The 21,536-nt window shown below is 45.7% G+C and overlaps 1 protein-coding gene across 4 annotated transcripts in view; it reads left to right on the top strand.

The window, feature by feature from the left end:
• The window catches only part of dglucy (D-glutamate cyclase), a 67,573-nt gene extending 51,833 nt beyond the window's left edge, over positions 1-15,740 (top strand). For all 4 annotated transcript variants that reach the window (XM_072494113.1, XM_072494107.1, XM_072494114.1 and 1 more), the window contains exons 12-13: positions 2,153-2,304; positions 15,355-15,740. In XM_072494113.1, coding sequence (XP_072350214.1) covers positions 2,153-2,304; positions 15,355-15,507 — 305 coding nt within the window. In that variant the 3' untranslated portion in view covers positions 15,508-15,740. The remainder of the gene's footprint in view (positions 1-2,152; positions 2,305-15,354) is intronic.
• The last annotated feature ends 5,796 nt before the right edge of the window (positions 15,741-21,536 follow it).

Below are 21,536 nucleotides of genomic sequence, written 5' to 3' on the forward strand. Positions count from 1 at the left end.
ATGGCATGGTTGTGTGGTGTCGTGGTCGCTGTTCTGAAAACTGGATAGTTTACTGCAAACAATGGTTTGTTTGAGGTTGCGCGGTTGTTTGAAGGCAAGTAGTGGGGGTGTGGGGATTACCTTGGCAAGATGTTTGTCTTCATTGATGACGTGTTGAAGACTGCGAAGAAGATGTTGTAGTTTCTCTGCTCCAGGGAAGTACTGGACGATGACGGGTACACTGTTGGTAGTGTCCCATGTTTGTCTTCTGAGAAGGTCGGTGCACTTTTTTGCTGTGGCGCGTTGGAACTGTCGATTGATGAGTCGAGCGCCATATTCCGTTCATATGAGGGCATCTGTAGATGTCTGTTATGCTTCTCCTTGTCTGAGAAGATCTTGTGTATACGGAGGGCTTGTTCATAGGGGATGGCTTCTTTAATGCGTTTAGGGTGGAAGCTGGAGAAGTGGAGCATCGTGAGGTTATCGTTAATTACCTGCAAAGACACGCATTCAAAGTATCATCTTGCATCTTTGACTTTGTCTATATATATGTTTCTGTGGCCCACCTCTTCATGCACCTGAGGAAGGAGCAGTGCTCCGAAAGCTAGTGTTTCAAAACAAACCTGTTGGACTTTAACCTGGTGTTGTAAGACTTCTTACTGTACTCTGAGCTATGCTGAGTGTAGGCTATGCCATCTCCTATTTGTGATGAGTAGAGCTGATCAATTTGGTTAGTGTCTAGAGAGAGCAAAGGGTTCAATGTGGAGAAGTGTGGTGATGCATTTTAGTAGGAAGAACATGAGCAGACAGCACGGTAACACGGTGGTTAGCACTGCTGCTGGTTCAATTCTAGCCTTGGGTTACAGTCTGTGTGAAGTTTGCACTTTCTCCCTGTGTCTGCATGGATTTCCTCTGAGTGCTCTGGTTTCCTCTCTCAGTCGGAAAATGTGCAGGTTAGGTGGATTAGCCGTGCTAAATTGCTCCTTACTGTCCAAGGATGTGCATGTTAGATGGAGTTTTGGGGGAATGGGGGGGGGAGTCGGCCTAGGTAGGGTGCTCTTTCAGAGAGTCCGTGCAAACATGATGTGCTGAATGACCTCCTTCTGCACTGCAGGAATTCTATGATTCTAAGAAAATAAGAGGTTACAATTCTGGAAGGGAGCAGAGTGACCTGGGTGTATATGTGCACAGATCATTGAAGGTGGTAGGATAGGTGGTGTCATGTGAGTGTCCCTTTAAGAAAAGTGTGTTTATCAAATAGCTGCAGTGATGTCATTGTGTGGGTGGAGCTGAACTGTGTTTCTGGCTTTTACTTTCGTTTTGAGCTGGAAGCTGTTTTGTAACTGAGTTTTTGGTTTTCTTTTCAGTTGGGAGCTGCATTCAAACAAGAAGGTGTATTTTGATCTCTCTCTGCATGCTAAAGAATGTCTTCAGATCACTTGATAATTTAAAAGTGATAACTGCTTTCTGTAGAGAATTCAAACCTGCTGTCTGTTAAAAAGGATATTTAATTAATGGATGTTGTTACAAAAGTTATTCAGGGTTATCTATAGAGCATTGTATCTGTGGGGATTATTTATGTTGGTAGTTGATAAACTGTTTACTGTGCGTTTATAAAATGTTAACTGGATTCATAGAATAAACATTGTTTTGTTTAAAAATACTTAAGGTCTTTGTTGCATAACACCTGGAAAGTGGGCCCTTGCGTTCCCCATAACCAAAATTTATAAACAGTCGTTGGTCAGGTGAACTCCATGATATACTTTGGTGTTCTCTAAACCCTGGCCCATTATAGTGGAGAGAACAGTTAATAAAGTATATAGTATTGTGGGAATTATTGGAGAGAGTGCAGAAGAGGTTTGCAACAATGATTCCAGGGATGAGAAACTTCAGCGAAGAGGAGCATTGAAGATGTCTATCTCTGTAACTAGTTCATCTCTGTAACTTTTAAGGCAAGCCAAATTTTCATTGATAGATATTTGTATTCCACAGAAACAGTGAACAGATTGTATGGACTGGCTGCCTATCACAGAGCAGTTGCAGGCTCTGGAATTATTTCGATTGCTGGGCTGAAGGGCCCTTTCTCACATTTGAGTCCATGAGATTTGATCAACTCAAACTAGATCCATAAACAGCAGAAGAACCAATTTGTAATGTCAATGTGTTTTATTAGGTGTATCAAACTGGGGAGGTTATGCTGTAGCTTGTGGTCTGTACATTCTCAACAACTGCACAATCCATGAACGCTACCTACGCAAAGCAGTTGGGTTCCCTAAGACCGCTGAAATGGATATCTGTCTCTCAGCATTGCCAACTGTCCATAAGGTAAGTAACAGGAATTTATTTTCTCACTTGAATAGAGGGACGTTTCTCTCTCTCCCGTTCCTGCAGTGGAGTTCCCTGTGATCCCTTTATCACATCTTGCTCCTCGCCTCCTTTCTCTTTCTGTCTTTTTGTGCAATCAAACTAAGCTCATTGATCCTGAGAATTACCCTCTTGCTCCTTCAGAGATCCCCCCTTCCATATTTATCCCCTTTCCTGCATCTCGAAATCGAGACATGTCACATACACTTTTTTTCTGGCTCATTCCTTCCCAGCATCTCAAAACTGTGGAACTTGTAACATCTCTCAGTTTTCCACTCCATCGATGCCCAAAAGTGTTCAAAGAGGAGAATGTGCAGTCCTGTCCTGCACTACGATCCCAGTCGGTGTTACTACAAGAAGGGAAAGTCTTGGAATAGAACTCTGGCTCAGAAGACCGTAACATTTAACTTTTCTTAGAAAATGTGAAGGAACAGAGTAACCAGATTGGCAACTCGTTTTTATCAACAAGAAAAAAACGTGTGTTAAACATGAAAAGTTTAATTATAACCAAGCCTTGGATGACAAGAGAAGTGGAGCTTCTAGTCAAGAGGAAGAAGGAAGCTTATGTAAGGTTGAGGAAGCAAGGATCTGGCACAGCTCTAGAGGGTTACAAGGTAGCCAGAAAGGAACTCAAAAATGGACTTAGGAGAGCTAGAAGGGGGCATGAAAAAGCCCTGGCAGGAAGGATTAGGGAAAACCCCAAGGCGTTCTACACTTATGACAGAAATAAGAGGGTGATCAGAGTGAGAGTGGGGCTGATCAGGGATAGAGGAGGGAACTTGTGCTGAGAATCTGAGGAGATAGGGGAAGCCCTAAATGAATATTTTGCTTCAGTATTCACTAGAGAGAGGGACCTTGTTGCTCATGAGAACAGCGAGAACCAGGTTAATAGATTCAAACAGGTTGGTATTAAGAAGGAGGATAGGGCAACATGGTGGCACAGTGGTTAGCACAGCTGCCTCACGCTGCCGAGGTCCCAGGTTCAATCCCACCCCTGGGTCACTGTCGCGTGGAGTTTGCACATTCTCCCTGTGTTTGTGTGGGCTTCGCCCCCATAACCCAAAGATGTGCAGGCTAGGTGGATTGGCCATGCTAAATTGCCCCTTAATTGGAAAAATGAATTGGGTACTCGAAAAAACATTTTAAAAGGAGGATGCTGGAAATTTTGAAAAGCATCAGGATAGATAAGTCCCCTGGGCCAGACGGGATATACCCAAGGTTACGACGGGATATACCGAAGGTTACTACAGGAAGCGAGGGAGGAGATTGCTGCGCCATTGGCGATGATCTTTGCATCCTCGCTCTCCACTGGAGTTGTACTGGATGATTGGAGGGAGGCAAATGTTGTTCCCCTATTCAAGAAAGGGAATAGGGAAATCCCTGGGGACTACAGACTAGTCAGTCTTGCTTCTGTGGTGAGCAGAATACTGGAAAGGATTCTGAGAGATAGGATTTATGATTATTTAGAAAAACATAGTTTGATTAAAGATAGTCAGCATGGCTTTGTGAGGGGCAGGTCAAGCCTAAAACGCCTCATTGAATTCTTTGAGGATGTGAGGAGACACCTTGATGAAGGTCAGGCAGTGGATGTGGTGTATATGGATTTCAGTAAGGCATTTGATAAGGTTTCCCATGGTAGGCTCATTCAGAAAGTCAGGGGTCATGGGATACAGGGAATCTGGCTGTGTTTAAAGAATTGGCTGGCTGAAGGAAGACAGCGAATGGTAGTGGATGGAACGTATTCCGCCTGGAGGTCGGTGACCAGTGGTGTTCCACCGGGATCTGTTCTGGGACCTCTGCTCTTTGTGGTTTTTATGAATGACTTGGATAAGGAAGTGTAGGGTGGGTTAGTAGGTTTGCCAATGACATATAAAATTATGGAGGGAATAGATAGGATAGATGCGGGCAGGTTGTTTCAACTGGTGGGTGAAAGCAGAACTAGGGGGCATATCCTCAAAATAAGGGGAAGTAGATTTAGGACTGAGTTTAGGAGAAACTTCTTCACCTAAAGGGATGTGAATCTATGGAATTCCTTGCCCAGTGAAGTAGATGAGGCTCCTTCATTAAATGGTTTTAAGATAAAGATAGATAGTTTTTTGAAGAATAAAGGGATTAAGGGTTATGGTGTTCGGGCCGGGAAGTGGAGCTGAGTCCACAAAAGGTCAGCCATGATCTCATTGAATGGCGGAGCAGGCTCGAGGGGCCAGATGACTTACTCCTGCTCCTAGTTCTTATGTTCTTATGACACGAAGGTTGGTGGAGTTGTCGATAGTGTCGAGGGCTGTTGCAGGATGGCAGGATGCAAAGCTGGGCTGAGAAGTGGCAGATGGAGTTCAACCTAGATAAATGTGAAGTGATTAATTTTGGAAGGTCAAATTTGAATGCTGAATCCATGGTTAAAGGCAGGATTCTTGGAAGTGTGGAGGAACAAAGGGATCTTGGGGTCCACGTACACAGATCCCTCAAAGTTGCCACCCAGGGGCAACCGTTCCTAGACTATCTTGCGGAGCGTTAGAGGAAGGTTGGTCAGCAGCAGCAACCTGGGGGGACGACGACGTCCGGGGAGGGGGGGGGGGGGTGGCGGGGAGGGGGTGCTGCCCGGGGGGGTGGATGAGCAAGAGATAAAATGAAGAGTTGGGGAAACTGGCACGTACGGGAGAGTCAGTGTACAAAGCTATGTAAATATACTATTTTGCCATGTATATATCTTGCTCCACGCGATTTCTTGTTTCTTTTTCTTTTTGTTACGCCGGGAGGAGGCTACTGTTTGTAAGGGAGAAAAATTGTGTTAAAAACTTTAATAAATATATATATTTTTTTAAAGTTGCCACCCAGGTTGATGGGGTTGTTAAGAAGGCGTATGATGTGTTGGCTTTCATTCACAGGGGGATTGAATTTAAGAGCTGCGAGGTTTTGATGCAGCTTTATAAAACCTGGTTAGACCACACTTGGAATATTGTGTCCAGTTCTGGTCACCTCATTATAGGAAGGATGTGGATGCTTTGGAAAGAGTGCAGAGGAGATTTACCAGGATGCTGCCTAGACTTGATGCCATGTCTTATGAAGAAAGGTTGAGGGAGCAAGGGCTTTTCTCACTGGAGCGAAGAAGGAAGAAAGGTGACTTGATAGAAGTGTACACTTGATAGGTGAGAGGCATGGATAGAGTGGATAGCCAGAGACTTTTCCCCAGGGTGGAAATGGCTGTCATGAGGGGGACATAATTTTAAGGAGATTGGAGGAAGGTATAGGGGAGCTGTCAGAGGTGGGTTCTTTAGACAGAGAGTGATAGGTGCATGGAATGCACTGCCAGCGGAGGTGGTGGGGTCAGAGTCATTAGGGACATTTAAGCAACTCTTGGACAGGCACATGGACAGCAGTAAATTGAAGGGATGTAGGTTAGGTTGATCTTAGATTAGGATAAATGGTCAGCACAATATCGTGGGATGAAGGGCCAGTACTGTGCTCTACTGTTCTATGTTCTACAATATAATCTCCTTCCCTGCCCCCTATCTTCACAAATGTGCACAGATTTCAAGTATACCTCCTCCACTCAAAATCTTCTGTGAATTTGTCCTCAAATTCCCCCTAGGTGATTGTCAGATGAGTGTCTCCAAACATCACACCCAAAAAGATGCACTTTAAAATCTTCTTTCAAACAATGCTTTCCCTCAGTTGTTTTCATCAGGAATCCACCTCCAGGTTTTCCTACTCTCCTTTCTGGATTTGTTTGCCTTGAATGTTTTTTACACAAACTCTGAGACCCAGTTACCGATTGCTCCATAATTATTTCATGTATCGCTTCACAGCCTGTGGTAAGATATCTCAAACCTTAGAACCACTTCAGATATCTTTTTGGCTTCTCACGAGCCAACTCCTGAGCTCTTTTATGTGGCTTCAATGTACAATAGCCTGTTCCAGTTCCAGTTTCCTCTGTTTTTTTAACTTCAGATGTCCTGGAAACTTCTATTTATTCCTTAGCTAGCTGTTCGTTAGATTTCTGGTACTTGCCTTTTTTGCCTCTTACTCAAATTAAAGCTTTTATTCCAGCAAAGCTGCAAGGGGTTTTCACCCTCGCGCTCTCTGCAATGCTCTTCTACTCTGGCTTCCAGGTAAAATTGAACTCAAAAATGTCTTCTCCCCAAAAGTGCTCCTGATTGTTAGGCAACATCTCAATCCTCCTCAAAGATCGTGTTTATTTTTACTGTTGTAAACTCTGTTTGAAACACAGTTTGAACTGAACCTAAAACTCCTATATATGCTAAAACTATTGCTTAACATGAATCTAACTAGAGTTTTTACCCTTTCCGACACAAAACCACTAATTAAACATACTTAAATCTATACCTTACTCTATATATGCTAAAACTGTTGTTTAACATGAATCTAACTAGAGTTTTTACACTTTCCGACACAAAACCACTAATTAAACATACTTAAATCTATACCTTACTCTAATACCTTATTAATCTTCAACAATACAAATATAGATGACTTAAATTACATGTGTTCTCAATTGATCCCTTCAATTCACCCAAAAGGTTGTGAATCTATGGAATTCCTTGCCCAGTGAAGCAGTTGAGGCTCCTTCATTAAATGTTTTCAAGATAAAGATAGATAGTTTTTTGAGTAATAAAGGGTTATGGTGTTCGTGCGGAAAAGTGGAGCTGAGTCCACAAAAGATCAGCCATGATCTCATTGAATGGCGGAGCAGGCTCGAAAGGCCAGATGGCCTACTCCTGCTCCTAGTTCTTATGTTCTTATGTAATCCACCTGGGATAATATTCCTTGAACAACGAAATAGACCGGTTATCTGGTCATTGACACATTGTTTTATTTTGTGGGAGCTTGCTGTGTGAAAATTGGCTGCCATGTTTACTACATGACAACATTTTCAAAGTACTTCATTGTCTGTTCAGAGCTTTGGGATGTCCTGAGGTTGTGAATGGAACTATATAAATACAAGTCTGTTTTCTTTTTCCTGTCAAACCAGTACCTCTGCATATGTCAAGCTCTCTAATCTATGCTCCACCTCAATGGGTCCTGGATTGTTCTGCAAGCCATTTGACCCTTTATAAAGAATATTGAACCTATTTTGGAAATGGAGAAACCATATGAATTATTTCCTATAACATTTTTTTCCTCCTCGTCATTAGATTGCCTACATTTTACTCTGCAGATTAACAAGCTGTGTGGCGGGTACTTTGACTCATCTTTCGGTTTCCATCTTAATCCCTCTTCCTCTGGCTCGGTGTCAATTCTTTGATTTGTTGTTCTTGCATAACATCCCTTGGGACAATTACCAATATCAAAATTGCTATATAAACGCAAGATAGAACATAGAACATTACAGCGCAGTACAGGCCCTTCGGCCCGCGATGTTGCGCCGACCTGTGAAACCACTCTAAAGCCCATCTACACTATTCCCTTATTGTCCACATGTCTATCCAATGACCATTTGAATGTCCTTAGTGTTGGCGAGTCCACTACTGTTGCAGGCAGGGCATCCACACCCTTACTACTCTCTGAGTAAAGAACCTACCTCTGACACCTGTCCTATGTCTATCTCCCCTCAATTTAAAGGTGTGTCCCCTCGTGCTAGACATCACCATCCAAGGAAAAAGGCTCTCACTGTCCATCCTATCCAATCCTCTGATCATCTTGTATGCCTCAATTAAGTCACCCCTTAACCTTCTTCTCTCTAACGAAAACAGCTTCAAGTCCCTCAGCCTTTCCACATAAGATCTTCCCTCCATACCAGGCAATATTCTGGTAAATCTCCTCTGCACCCTTTCCAATGCTGCCACATCCTTCCTATAATGCGGCGACCAGAATTGCACGCAATGCTCCAAATGCGGCCGCACCAGAGTGTTGTATAGCTGCAACATGACCTCATGGCTCCTAAACTCAATCCCTCTACCAATAAAAGCTAACACACCGTACGCCTTCTTAACAACCCTCTCAACCTGGGTGGCAACTTTCAGGGATCTATGTACATGGACACCAAGATCTCTCTGCTCATCCACACTGCCAAGAATCTTACCATTAGCCCAGTACTCTGTCTTCCTGTTATTCCTTCCAAAATGAATCACCTCACACCTTTCTGCATTAAACTCCATTTGCCACCTCTCAGCACAGCGCTGCAGCTTATCTATGTCCCTCTGTAACTTGTAACATCCTTCCGCACTGTCCACAACTCCACCGACTTTAGTGTCATCTGCAAATTTACTCACCCATCCTTCTACGCCCTCCTACAGGTCATTTATAAAAGTGACAAACAGCAGTGGCCCCAAAACAGATCCTTGTGGTACACCACTAGTAACTGGGCTCCAGTCTGAACATTTCCCATCGACTACCACCCTTTGTCTTCTTCCAGCTAGCCAATTTCTGATCCAAACTGCTAAATCACCCTGAATCCCATGCCTCCGTGTTTTCTGCAGTAGCCTACCATGGGGAACATTATCAAATGCTTTACTGAAATCCATATACACCACATCAACTGCTTTACCCTCATCCACCTGTTTGGCCACCTTCTCAAAGAACTCTATAAGGTTTGTGAGGCATGACCTACCCTTCACAAAACCGTGTTGACTATCTCTAATCAAATTATTCCTTTCCAGATGATCATCCTATCTCTTATAAAAATCCAAGATTTTTCCCACAACAGAAGTAAGGCTCACTGGTCTATAGTTACCGTGGTTATCTCTACTCCCCTTCTTGAACAAGGGGACAACATTTGCTATCCTCCAGTCTTCTGGCACTATTCCTGTAGACAAAGATGACTTGAAGATCAAGGCTAAAGGCTCAGCAATCTCCTCCCTAGCTTCCCAGAGAATCCTAGGATAAATCCCATCCGACACAGGTGATTTATCTATTTTCAGACTTTCCAGAATTGCTAACACCTCCTCCTTATGAACCTCAAGCCCTTCTAGTCTAGTAGCCTGAATCTCAGTATTCTCCTCGACAACATTGTCTTTTTCCTGTGTGAATACTGATGAAAAATATTCATTTAGCACCTCTCCTATCTCCTCGGACTCCAAGCACAACTTCCCACTACAGTCCTTGACTGGCCCTACTCTTACCCTTGTCATTCTTTTATTCCTGACATATCTATAGAAAGCTTTAGGGTTATCCTTGATCCTACCTGCCAAAGACTTCTCATGTCCCCTCCTGGCTCTTCTTAGCTCTCTCTTTAGGTCCTTCCTAGCTAACTTGTAACTCACGAGCGCCTTTACTGAACCTTCACGTCTCATCTTCACATAAGTCTCCTTCTTCCTCTTGACAAGTGATTCAACTACTTTAGTAAACCATGGTTCCCTCGCTCGACCACTTCCACCCTGCCTGACAGTGACATACTTATCAAGGACCCGCAGTAGCTGTTCCTTGAACAAGCTCCACATTTCCATTGTGGCCATCCCCTGCAGTTTTCCTCTCCATCCGATGTATCCTTATTCTTGCCTCATCGTATCATAATTGCCTTTCCCCCAGATATAACTCTTGCCCTGCGGTATATACCTATCCCTTTCCATCACTAAAGTAAACGTAATCGAATTGTGGTCACTATCACCAAAGTGCTCACCTACCTCCAAATCTAACACCTGTCCTGGTTCATTACCCAGTACCAAATCCAATATGGCCTCGCCTCGCGTTGGCCTATCTACATACTGTGGAGATGCCGGCGTTGGACATACATCGATGACATTTTTTTCCTTTGGACCCACGGCGAAGAATCACTGAAACGACTACACGATGACATTAATAAGTTCCATCCAACCATCAGACTCACCATAGACTACTCTCCAAAATCAGTTGCATTCTTGGACACACTCGTCTCCATCAAGGACGGTCACTTCAGCACTTCGCTTTACCGCAAACCCACGGATAACCTCATGATGCTCCACTTCTCCAGCTTCCACCCTAAACACATTAAAGAAGCCATCCCCTATGGACAAGCGCTCCGTATACATAGGATCTGCTCAGACGAGGAGGAGCATAACAGACATCTACAGACGTTGAAAGATGCCCTCGTACGAACGGGATATGGCACTCGACTCATCGATCGACAGTTCCAACGCGCCACAGCGAAAAACCGGACCGACCTCCTCAGAAGACAAACAGGGGACACAACCGACAGAATACCCTTCGTCGTCCAGTACTTCCCCGGAGCGGAGAAACTACGTCATCTTCTTCACAGCCTTCAACACGTCATTGATGACGATGAACATCTTGCCAAGGTCATCCCCACACCCCCACTACTTGCCTTCAAACAACCGCGCAACCTCAAACGAACCATTGTGTGCAGCAAGCTACCCAGTCTTCAGAACAGTGACCACGACACCACACAACCCTGTCATGGCAATCTCTGCAAGACGTGCCAGATCATCGACATGGATACCACTATTACACGTGAGAACACCACCCACCAGGTATGCGGTACATACTCGTGCGACTCGGCCAACGTTGTCTACCTCATACGCTGCAGGAAAGGATGTCCCGAAGCGTGGTACATTGGCGAGACCATGCAGACGCTGCGACAACGAATGAACGGACATCGCGCAACAATCACCAGGCAGGAATGTTCCCTTCCAGTCGGGGAACACTTCAGCAGTCAAGGGCATTCAGCCTCTGATCTCCGGGTAAGCGTTCTCCAAGGCGGCCTTCAGGACCCGCGACAACGCAGAATCGCCGAGCAGAAACTTATAGCCAAGTTCCGCACACAGGAGTGCGGCCTCAACCGGGACCTGGAATTCATGTCACATTACATTCATCCCCCACCATCTGGCCTGCAAAATCCTACCAACTGTCCTGGCTTGAGACAATTCACACCTCTTTAACCTGGGGTTACCCCATCTCTGGATCTGTAAAGATTTAATCACCTGCTAATGCTCGCATTCCTAGCATTGTTTGGCATCTTTGAATTTGTCTATATATGTGTTTCTGGAACAGACCTCTTCATTCACCTGAGGAAGGAGCAGCGCTCCGAAAGCTAGTGACATCGAAACAAACCTGTTGGACTTTAACCTGGTGTTGTAAGACTTCGTACTATCTACATACTGTGTCAGGAAACTCTCCTGCACACATTGGACAAAACGGACCCATTTAATGTACTCGAACTATAGCGTTTCCAGTCAATATTTGGAAAGTTAAAGTCCCCCATAACAACTACCCTGTTTCTTTCGCTCCTACCCAGAATCATCTTTGTAATCCTCTCCTCTGCATCTCTGGAACTTTTCGGAGGCCCATAGAAAACCCCAAACAGGGTGACCTCTCCTTTCCTGTTTCTAACCTCAGCCCATACTACCTCAGTAGACGAGTCCTCATCAAACGTCCTTTCTGCCACCGTAATACTGTCCTTGACTAACAATGCTACCCCTCCCCTCTTTTACCACCTTCCCTGAGCTTACTGAAATATCTAAATCCCGGCACCTGCAACAACCATTCCTGTCCCTGCTCTATCCATGTCTCCGAAATGGCCACAACATCGAAGTCCCAGGTACCAACCCATGCTGCAAGTTCACCCACCTTATCCTGGATGCTCCTGGCATTGAAGAAGACACACTTTAAACCACCATCCTGCCTGCCGGTACACTCCTGCAACTTTGAAACCCTACTCATGACCTCACTACTCTCTATATGTATACTGGAGCTACAATTCAGGTTCTCAAGCCCCTGCTGAACTAGTTTAAACCTTCCCGAAGAGCATTAGCAAATTTCCCCCCCAGAATATTGGTACCCCTCTGGTCCAGGTGCAGACCATCACGTTTGTAGAGGTCCCACCGACCCCAGAATGAGCCCCAATTATCCAGAAATCTGAAACCCTCCCTCCTGCACCATCCCTGTAGCCACGTGTTCAACTCCTCTCTCTCCCTATTCCTCGTCTCGCTATCACGTGGCACGGGTAACAAGCCAGAGATAATAACTCTGTTTGTCCTAGATCTAAGTTTACACCCCAGCTCCCTGAATTCTTGCCTTACATCCCCATCCCTTTTCCTACCTATGTGGACCACGACTTGGGGCTGCTCCCCCTCCCCCTTCAGGATCCCGAAAACACGATCCAAGACATCACGCACCCTGGCACCTGGGAGGCAACACACCAACCGTGAGTCTCTCTTGTTCCCACAGAATCTCCTATCTATCCGCCTAACTATGGAGTCCCCAATGACTAGTGCTCTACTCCTCTCCCACCTTCCCTTCTGACCAACAGGGACAGACTCTGTGCCAGAGACCTGTACCCCATGGCTTAACCCTGGTAAGTCCCTCCCCCGCAACAGTATCCAAAGCGGTATACTTGTTACTAAGGGGAACGGCCACAGGGGATCCCTGTACTGACTGCTTCCTCCCAGCCCCTCTCACCGTTACCCATCTATCTTTATTCTTCGGAGTAACTACATCCCCGAAGCTTCTATCTATGACCACCTCTGCCTCCCAAATGATCCAAAGTTCATCCAACTCCAGCTCCAGTTCCCTAACGCGGTTTCTGAGGAGCTGGAGATGGGTGCACTTCCCACAGATGAAATCAGCAGGGACACTGACGGCATCCCTCACCTCAAACATTCTGCAGGAGGAACATTGCACTACCTTCCCTGTCAAAGAAAGAGCTTATCTGTTATTCCCTGTTATCATTGTAGTTGGCTGTTTTACTATCACTTGCCAAGGAAGAAAAGCTTCTCTTTACATTCTATATTCAGAATTGTCCCAAAGTGTTTCATGCCCAATAAATAACTATGAAATGCAGTGACTTCAGAAAGCAGCTATCTCAGAACACATATGGATTATTAGGGCAGTAGGTCATTCAGTCCCTTGAGCTTGCTTTGTCATCATAGATAATCTGCTTTTTTCACTCCCATTTACTCTTTCAGTGTCATATCGGTTTCATCTCGCTTAATACCCTTCCCTAACAATCTCTCAATCTCAGTTTTGAAATTCTCAATTGTTCCCTTCATTTTTTTGAGGGAGAGAGTTTCAGATTTTCACCACGACGTGTGGAATGAATGCTTCCGGATATCACTCGAAATTTGATGATATTCAGGTTCTAGAAACATAGAATCATAGAAAATAGGAGCAAGAATGTATTATTCGGCCCCTCGAGCATGCCCTGCTGTTCAGTATGATTATGCTTGATTCTTTATTGGAACACCATACTCCCGGGCCCTCCTCGTACTCCTTATCACTTCTCTACACCCTGTAGTTCCTCCTTGAGTATATTCAATGACTTGGCCACCACGGCCTTTGTGGTAGTGAATTCCACAGGTTTTCCACCTTCTGAATGAAGATAATTCTCCTCACTCGGTCAAAATGGCCTACCCCATATCCTGAGACTGTGACCACCAGCCGCAGGAAACAACATCCCTGCATCCAGTCAGTCCAGCCCTTTCAGAATTTTAGACGATTCAATTAGATCCCCTCTCATTCTTCTGAGCTCCAATAAATCCAGGGCCAGTCGACCCAATCACTCCTCATACAACAATTCTGCCATTCCAGGAAGCAGTCTGGTGAACCTTCGATGCACTCCCTCCATGGCAAGTATATTCTTTCTTAGATAAGGAGACCAAAACTGCGCACAATGCTCCACGTGTGGTCTCACCAAACTCTGTGCAACTTCCACCTCTTCACTCACCTGATGAAGGGGCTGTGCTCCGAAAGATAGTGACTCCAAACAAACCTGTTGGACTTTAACCTGGTGTTGTAAGACTTCTTACTGTGCCCACCCCAGTCCAACGTTAGCATCTCCACATCATAACACAATCCTGTAAACTTTGTATACTGAATGATGCATCAAATCCACATTGCATAAATAGCCAAATGGCCTTAGATAGTATGTGTGCACCAGATGAGCCTCATCCCACTCATCTTCATCTGATCTTCATCAGCATTACCTTTTCTTAATGTTAAAATGCAGGTTCTGTTGGCAGTTAGGAAGGCAAATTCAATGTTTTTATTTATGTTGAGTGGGCTAGAATACAAGACCAGTGATGTAATGTTGAGGCTGTCTAATGCTCTGGTCAGACCCCATTTGGAATACTGTGAGCAGTTTTGGGCCCTGTATCGAAGGGAGGATGTGCTGGCCTTGGACAGGGTCCAGAGGAAGTTCATGAGAATGATCCCCGGAATGAAGGGCTTGTCGTAGCAGTTGAGGACTCTGAGTCTGTACTAGTTGGAGTTTAGAAGGATATGGGGGGGATCCTATTGGAACTCACAGCATACTGAGGGGCCTAGATAGAGTTGACATGGAGAGGAGGTTTCCACGAGTAGGAGAAACTAGAACTCAAGTGCACAGCCTCAGACTGAAGGGACGATGCTTTAAAACACAGATGAGGAGGAATTTTTTTCATCGGAGGGTGGTGAACAAGGAGGTCTGTGGAACTCCTTGCCGCAGAAGGCTGTGGAGGCCAAATCACTGAGTGTCTTTAAGACAGGGATAGACAGATTCTTGATGAATAAGGGGATTAGTGGTTCTGGGGAGAAGGCAGGAGAATGGGAATGAGAATCGGGCGCGATTCTCCATCCCGCCACACCCGACAGCGTGATTCTCCGTCCCGGCAGCCGGCCAATCGGGTTTCCCATCGTGGGCACCCTCATGCCTTCAGGAAATCCGCGGACGTGAGGAGGCTACCGGGGGAACCAAGGATCCTGCCGGTGGAGAATCCAGCTATGATTGAATGGCAGAATATACTTGATGGGCCAAATTGCTTCATTCTGCTCCTATATCTTATGGTGTTCCTCTCCCTGAACTGCATCTATGCTATCTCCTTCAGTTATTTCCCCTGGTAGCATGTTTGACAGTCTGTCTACTGTTAACATAAAGAAGTTTCTTCTGAAATCCCGTCTGGATATATTGATCACTGTTTTTTCCTTAAGATCCTTAAGTTATTTCCTCCCCAACAAGCAAAGTTTATTTTCTCCACATCTATCCTAATCAAACCCTGTCCTGAAATGAAGAGCTTCAGCTTGTTCAATATTTTCTGATACTTGCAACCTCTCAGTTCTGTAGTCAAACTTGTTGTTTGCCCTCAGGAAGAAAAGCTGCTGGAGTTGCTGGTGAAACATGGAATTCGAAGTGGGAAAACTGGGAATCTGGGAATGGAAGTGGATGGCTTGCTTTTCTATGACACGCACTCATCTGTGATCAAACAATTGTTGGAAATCACACTGGGACAGGCCCAATGAAATTAGCTCATATAAAATGGGCAATGCAGAAAGCTATAATATAGAATTACAATCATTCCCACCAACCTTCTAAATGAGAAAATTCCAGTTAGGTTTACAGGAACTACTCAATATGATATTTGCATAACAGGTAGGTTCTCATGCTTTTCTTGATTAATTTCATATTTTAGTGGCTGTGTGTGCTTCCAATTTCATGTCAAGAGTGAATACAATACTTTCCACAAATCAGGTTATTCCAGTGTCTGGGTTAGTCATTTCCAAACGTTCTCTGTATAATTACGCACAGTTCTGTTTGGCATTTAATTTTACCTAAAAGTATTGACAATGGGACTTCTGGTGACGGGGATGTGCTGAGTAGTCACACCTCAGGTGGCTCTCCTCCAAAGGACAGAACAATAGGGGCTTTCAACCAACTTTAGCCTGAAAATCAGACTTAAACCTCCCCTCACCCATAACAACAAGAAATATAGCAAGAATGCCAGGGAACAGCAGCTCAAGAAGCCGCAGGGACACCAAAAACTGCCGCAAGGGACGAGTGAGCAGCAGACCCATGAGGCGAGGGAAATCTGCTACTCGAAAAGCGAGAGCACAGCACCCCCAGCCCACCCCCCACCCACCCTTCCCCCAGCCAATGGATGGAAGACATTCCTTCCCAGGGAACTGAAGAAGATGAAGGACAATATCGAAGTCGAAACAAAGGCGGCAGTCAAGGAGGCAGTAACAGAAGTGCTGGTCACCATCTAGGTGGCCCTCAACAGCATGCGAAACAGACTGGAGGCCCAGTGGAGCACGATAACGGAGCTGGAGAAAGCCTCAACGGACCAGAGTGACTGAATATTCGCCCTGGAGGCCGGAATTAAGAGGTTGGGGCGACCCGGGGAGTCTGAAAGGAAAGGTGGCGGATCAAGAAAATCGTTTGAAGCGGCAGAACATCAGAATAATGGGCCTATCAGATGGAATCGAGGGCAGGGATCCGACCGACTATGTGGCCCAAATGCTGGGGAATCTAGTGAGGAGAGACAGCTTCCCCAAGCCGGCAGAGATCGACGGATCTCACAGGTTGCTCCGAATAAAACCCAAGGCAGGGGAGCAGCCACGAGCCATCATAGCCAAGCTGCACAAGTACCAGGACCGGGAAAAGATCCTTCGCCGGGACAGATGAAGGCTTGCAACTGGGAGGGACACAAAATCAGAGTCTACCAGGACATTGGGGTGGACCTGGCAAAGTGCAGGGTAGAATTCAATAAAGCATAATAAGCCCTGTAGAAAAGCAAAATAAAATTCAGGATGCTGTACCCAGCCAGGCTCTGGGTAACATACCAGGGCAAGGAACATTACTGCCCCTACACAAGCGGACAAGCTCATCCAAATGAACGGTCTAGACAGACGGCAAGGAAAACAGCGATAAAGAAGGCACAGAGGAGGCAGAGAAGTCCCAACGGATAATTTTGTGCATAGCCTCGTTTTGAACAGTGGAACCAGAGACACACAATGCTAGAGGAGCTATTGGACACAGGTAATCTGGGAGGGGGAAAACTGCGGGGACCTGTATGGATGACTATTAGAAAGGACATGCTCCCAGGGCAGCATGGTGGCACAGTGGTTAGCACAGCTGCCTCCAGGCGCCGAGGTCCCAGGTTTGATCCCGGCTCTGGGTCACTGTCAGTGTGGAGTTTGCACATTCTTCCCGTGTTTGTGTGGGTTTCGCCCCCACTATCCAAAGATGTGCAAGATAGGTAGATTGGCCACACTAAATTGTCCCTTAATTGGAAAAAATGAATTGGGCACTCTAAAAATCTTTTTAAAAGTACATGCTTCCCACTGGACGAAACACGGGGGAAAAATGGGAGGAAGAACTAGAGATGGAAATACGGTACGAACTTTGGTATGAAGCACTGAACAGAGCCCACTCCAACTCCTCATGCGCAAGGCTAAGCCTCATGCACTGAAAGTGGTGCACAGAGCACACCTGTCAAGAACCTGAATGAGCAGGTGGAGGACAAATGTGAACAGTGCTAGGGAGGCCCGGCAAACCACTCTTACATGTTCTGGCATGCCCCAGACTTGTCGGGTTTTGAACAGCCTTCTTCAAGGCAATGTCCAAGGTTGTGGGGGTGAGGGTGAAGCCGTGCCCAAGAGGGGTAGTCTTCAGGGTATCGGACCCGCCAGAACTATTCATGAGCAAGCGGGTTGAAGTCCTTGCCTTTGCTTCCCTAATCGCCCGCCAAATAATCCTACTCAGCTGGCGATTGGCAGCAGCACTCACAGCTGCAGACCGGAACCTCACAGCATCACCGAAAATAGGAATGGGGGAGGAGAAGGGGAAACACTTCCAAAATGTAAATAAACCAGTCGGAATTTCTCCACCTGGAGGAGGTCAAATTCACTCTGAGGGTCAGCGGAGGATTTCCACAAAACGTGGAGGTCATTCACCAACTTATTCCAGGATCTGTTCGAGGGCAACAACCAATAGAGTGAGGGGAGTGGGAGAGCACATGGGAGCCAATGAGACTGCAGGAAACAGATGAGGGGGACCCAATAGCTTCGCCAACATCGTGGCAAAGTACTCAGTCGGCCTCGGCCTTCCACTCCTTCGGGCAGATCCTCCGATTCTGACACCTGGCTCTGTTTTCCAAGTCGTCCATTTGGCTCGCAGACCCTCGTTGATCTCTATCACCTTCCGCATCTCCTTCCCCATCGAGGTAAGTTGATCACTGTGCTGCAATAATGTCTCTTCCACTTCCTTCAGCGCCTCAGCTTGCTCCCGCACCTCCGCCACTGCACTCAATACCGCCGCCCTCACTGGGGCAATCGCCTCCTCCACCAGCACTTTCAATACCGCTCCATCTCCTTCCTCATTGCCTCCATGTGTTTTGTGAACTGCCTTTCGAGTTCCACGGCCATCACCTTAGTCATTTCTTCAGCCGTGGGCAATACGGCCTCCCCTGCTGCTCCAGCCTCCACTTTTCTTGCTGTCCCCGCGGTGACCTTTCCACTCTTCGGTGGACTTTCAGCCGCTTTTTTCACGGTCGTTTTTTAACTTATTTTCGACATTTCCATTCACTGTGCCGCCTCCCTGCTTTTGCCGCCTCTGTTGCCCCTGGGACCGGGCATTAAACCCCGAAAATGCCGTTCCCGAACGGGAGCCCTCCAATGTGCGGCTGCCTCCCACCCGCCATCACCGGATGTCCCCTAAGGTTCGCTTATCCAACGTCTCAACAATTTCTTACTCGTCTCTTGGAAGACCACTCATGCCATAACCAAGATTTCCCTGCATTCATGATGAAAAGGCAGCAGCGATCTGCATCTTCTAAAACCTCAAAGAACAAAGGAAATTATGTGACAACAACAACAAGCACAAGTGGAATTATGTGAGAGCAAGGCAAAGTGCAGAGTTTTCCACCAGGGACAAGGAGTCTTGGCTCAGAATTACTCCTCGGGGGAGAAATGGATTCCTGCCACTGTTCTTGCGCAAACTGGACCTGTCTCTTACAATGTCCAGACCTCAGACGACATTATCTGCAGGACGCATGGAGACCAGTTACTGCTGGACAAAACAGATCCGCTAAAATTGGAGCCTGTTGCGAATTCAGGTTCAGCCTTACCAAGTTAGGACTTTCCTGTGACCTCCTATACCACCAGACACCATTGAGGAAGTCAGCACCTCACCCTCTGTTCAGGTGCAGAGACAACCTCCAGTTCTCGTGTCAATGCCGGTTAAACCAACCACCACTGACGGCAGTGTCAAGATGAGAATACTAGAGGTTCGCCGTCATCCGTTCTGAGAGCAACGATCTCCAGACCACCTGAATTTATAGTAGTGACTAACCTATTGACGATTGTTCATGTTGAACTTGCCCTGGGACATTTAAATTAAGGGGGGAGGAAATGTTACATATGTGTCCCATTTGTCTCACCGTAAAGCCCTGCTATAGTAATGTATGCAAAGAAGTGAAGTAATGCGATATAGAGTGGGAAACAGAAAAGCAGCAGGTATGAGAGAGAACACACCACAAAAAAGTTACGTTTGTTTATGGAATGTTCCTGAGTGTCATTTTCCAACCACACAACAGTCAGCATGACCTGAATCATGGCAGCCCCCCCAGAAGGTGCACCTGGTGAGCAGAACCTGCAGGTGAGTACAACCACCATGAGGGAGAGGGCCATGCCTGGAAAGTACCCTGGCATTTTACCCTGGCACTGGTGTTCAGTGGGGACAATGTTGCATGGGGAGGGTGGGGGGGGGGGGCGCTCCATAGTGGAGGCGGGGACGGAGTTTGCAGGGGAAAATGCTTTTGGGGCTATGTTGCACATTACATTTATTGTAATACGTATGTTTATACTGAAGAAAAAAGTACTAAACTTTCAAAGATATGTTACGTTGTCACTGAACATCTTTTAAATAATTGAGATAACATGGGAATAATTTAAATAATTGAGATAACATGGGCGTTCCAGCTCCATGAAGTTCTGCCTCACAGCCATGTTGTCCAGTTCCAGTTCAAACAGATTAAATCAAATATAGCCAAAATCATGGTGTATTAATCTTCACCAAGGAGTACATCTGTATATAAAGAACAGGCAAACAATGTGGATCAAAGATCTATAGGAGGTGTTTACATTCCATGTCAATGAATATTGGGACCCGTGTCTACAAGATGCAGGAATTGCTCATGTTGAAACACATTCAGGCAGACAAATTTTGTAAAACCCCAAGGCTAAGAATTTCCTTGGTGCTTGTTGGATTCAACAATTATAGAGGGGGTCCTTTAAAATATTAGCTAAAATGCTTCTTGAAAATTACTAAATTTGTAGAAATATGAATACGTTATAATTGTTTGAATACTATCCATGGCTGTCTCAAATGTTACAAATAATGTACTACAAGTTCTGATATTCGACAAGATTAACACAATATCGTAGCTGAGACCAGACGTGATGTAGGGAGTTTGAACGTGGGACAAAAGCCATGGGTCAGTTAATTAATATGGAGTCATTGATTAATGTCTAATTCAACAATCTCCTGTTAAGTGACTGACACTTTCCTGAACAAATCAAGGGGGTCTCAGCTGAAAATTAGAACCAATGAAACTAAGTAAGGGGCTAAACCCAGATAAGGATTCCCTTAAGAATGTGATCCGTCTGACTGATTAGCAGAGAAATTTATAGCCGTCGGAGAATAAACATTTCTACAAAGGCATTTGTTAAAATGACTTTTAATTTTGTCAATCTGAAGTCACTTATATCTTGAAGTTTTTATTTCTACTTGTTGGTGCTTCAAGGACATTTCGAGAGACACGGAAAAAGCATTTTCCAGTTCATTTCGTGTGAATGTACCAAAATGTGTTTTTAAGAAATAAACTTTGCTTGCATTCATTCAACCGAACTGACTTATCTATGAGCGAGAGATGAGACAAATCTTGTGCTCCTCATTTTCTGACAAAGTCTGACTCCTGCCTTTAACATCACATTCCAGTGTCCGCCCGAGTGACCCCTGCATGTGTGCTGGCCAATCCATCTCACGGGCCCATCTATCCTTAGGGGGGGGGGATGTGTGGTTCGGGAGATGGTGAACTGTTAGGACTCCAACAAGGCGGGCTCATAGTTCAGACCCCGTGCCCTGCTACTTCTCTCAGGGTGACACCAGGTGGGATGTTCATGTGTCATGGGGGCCCTGCCCCTTCCCATCCGGCACACCTTTTACACCCAGGCCCAGCCCATTCCTAATACCCATCAGACAGGTTAGAGGTAGGTAGGCTGTTGATGCAAAAGTGTTTAATGGTGACTGTATACATTGTTGTGCCCTGATCTCTAACTATCATCTATGTGCTACACCCGTGCCAACTTAGGTGTTCTCTAACTTTCTAATTTTACATTGCCTACTGCTCCTTCTAGGTGTAACCCCAGAAAGCACATCAAAAGTGGAGGCCGCCTGCTGCATGTCTCTCCCTTTGCCCAGTGATGCCTTTGGAGGGCCTGGACCTCGATGTGCCTAGCCGACTTTCGGGTGTCACAGATGAAGACATGCC

This window comes from Scyliorhinus torazame, chromosome 2 (genome assembly GCF_047496885.1).
Source record: "Scyliorhinus torazame isolate Kashiwa2021f chromosome 2, sScyTor2.1, whole genome shotgun sequence".
NCBI classification, from domain to species: domain Eukaryota; kingdom Metazoa; phylum Chordata; class Chondrichthyes; order Carcharhiniformes; family Scyliorhinidae; genus Scyliorhinus; species Scyliorhinus torazame.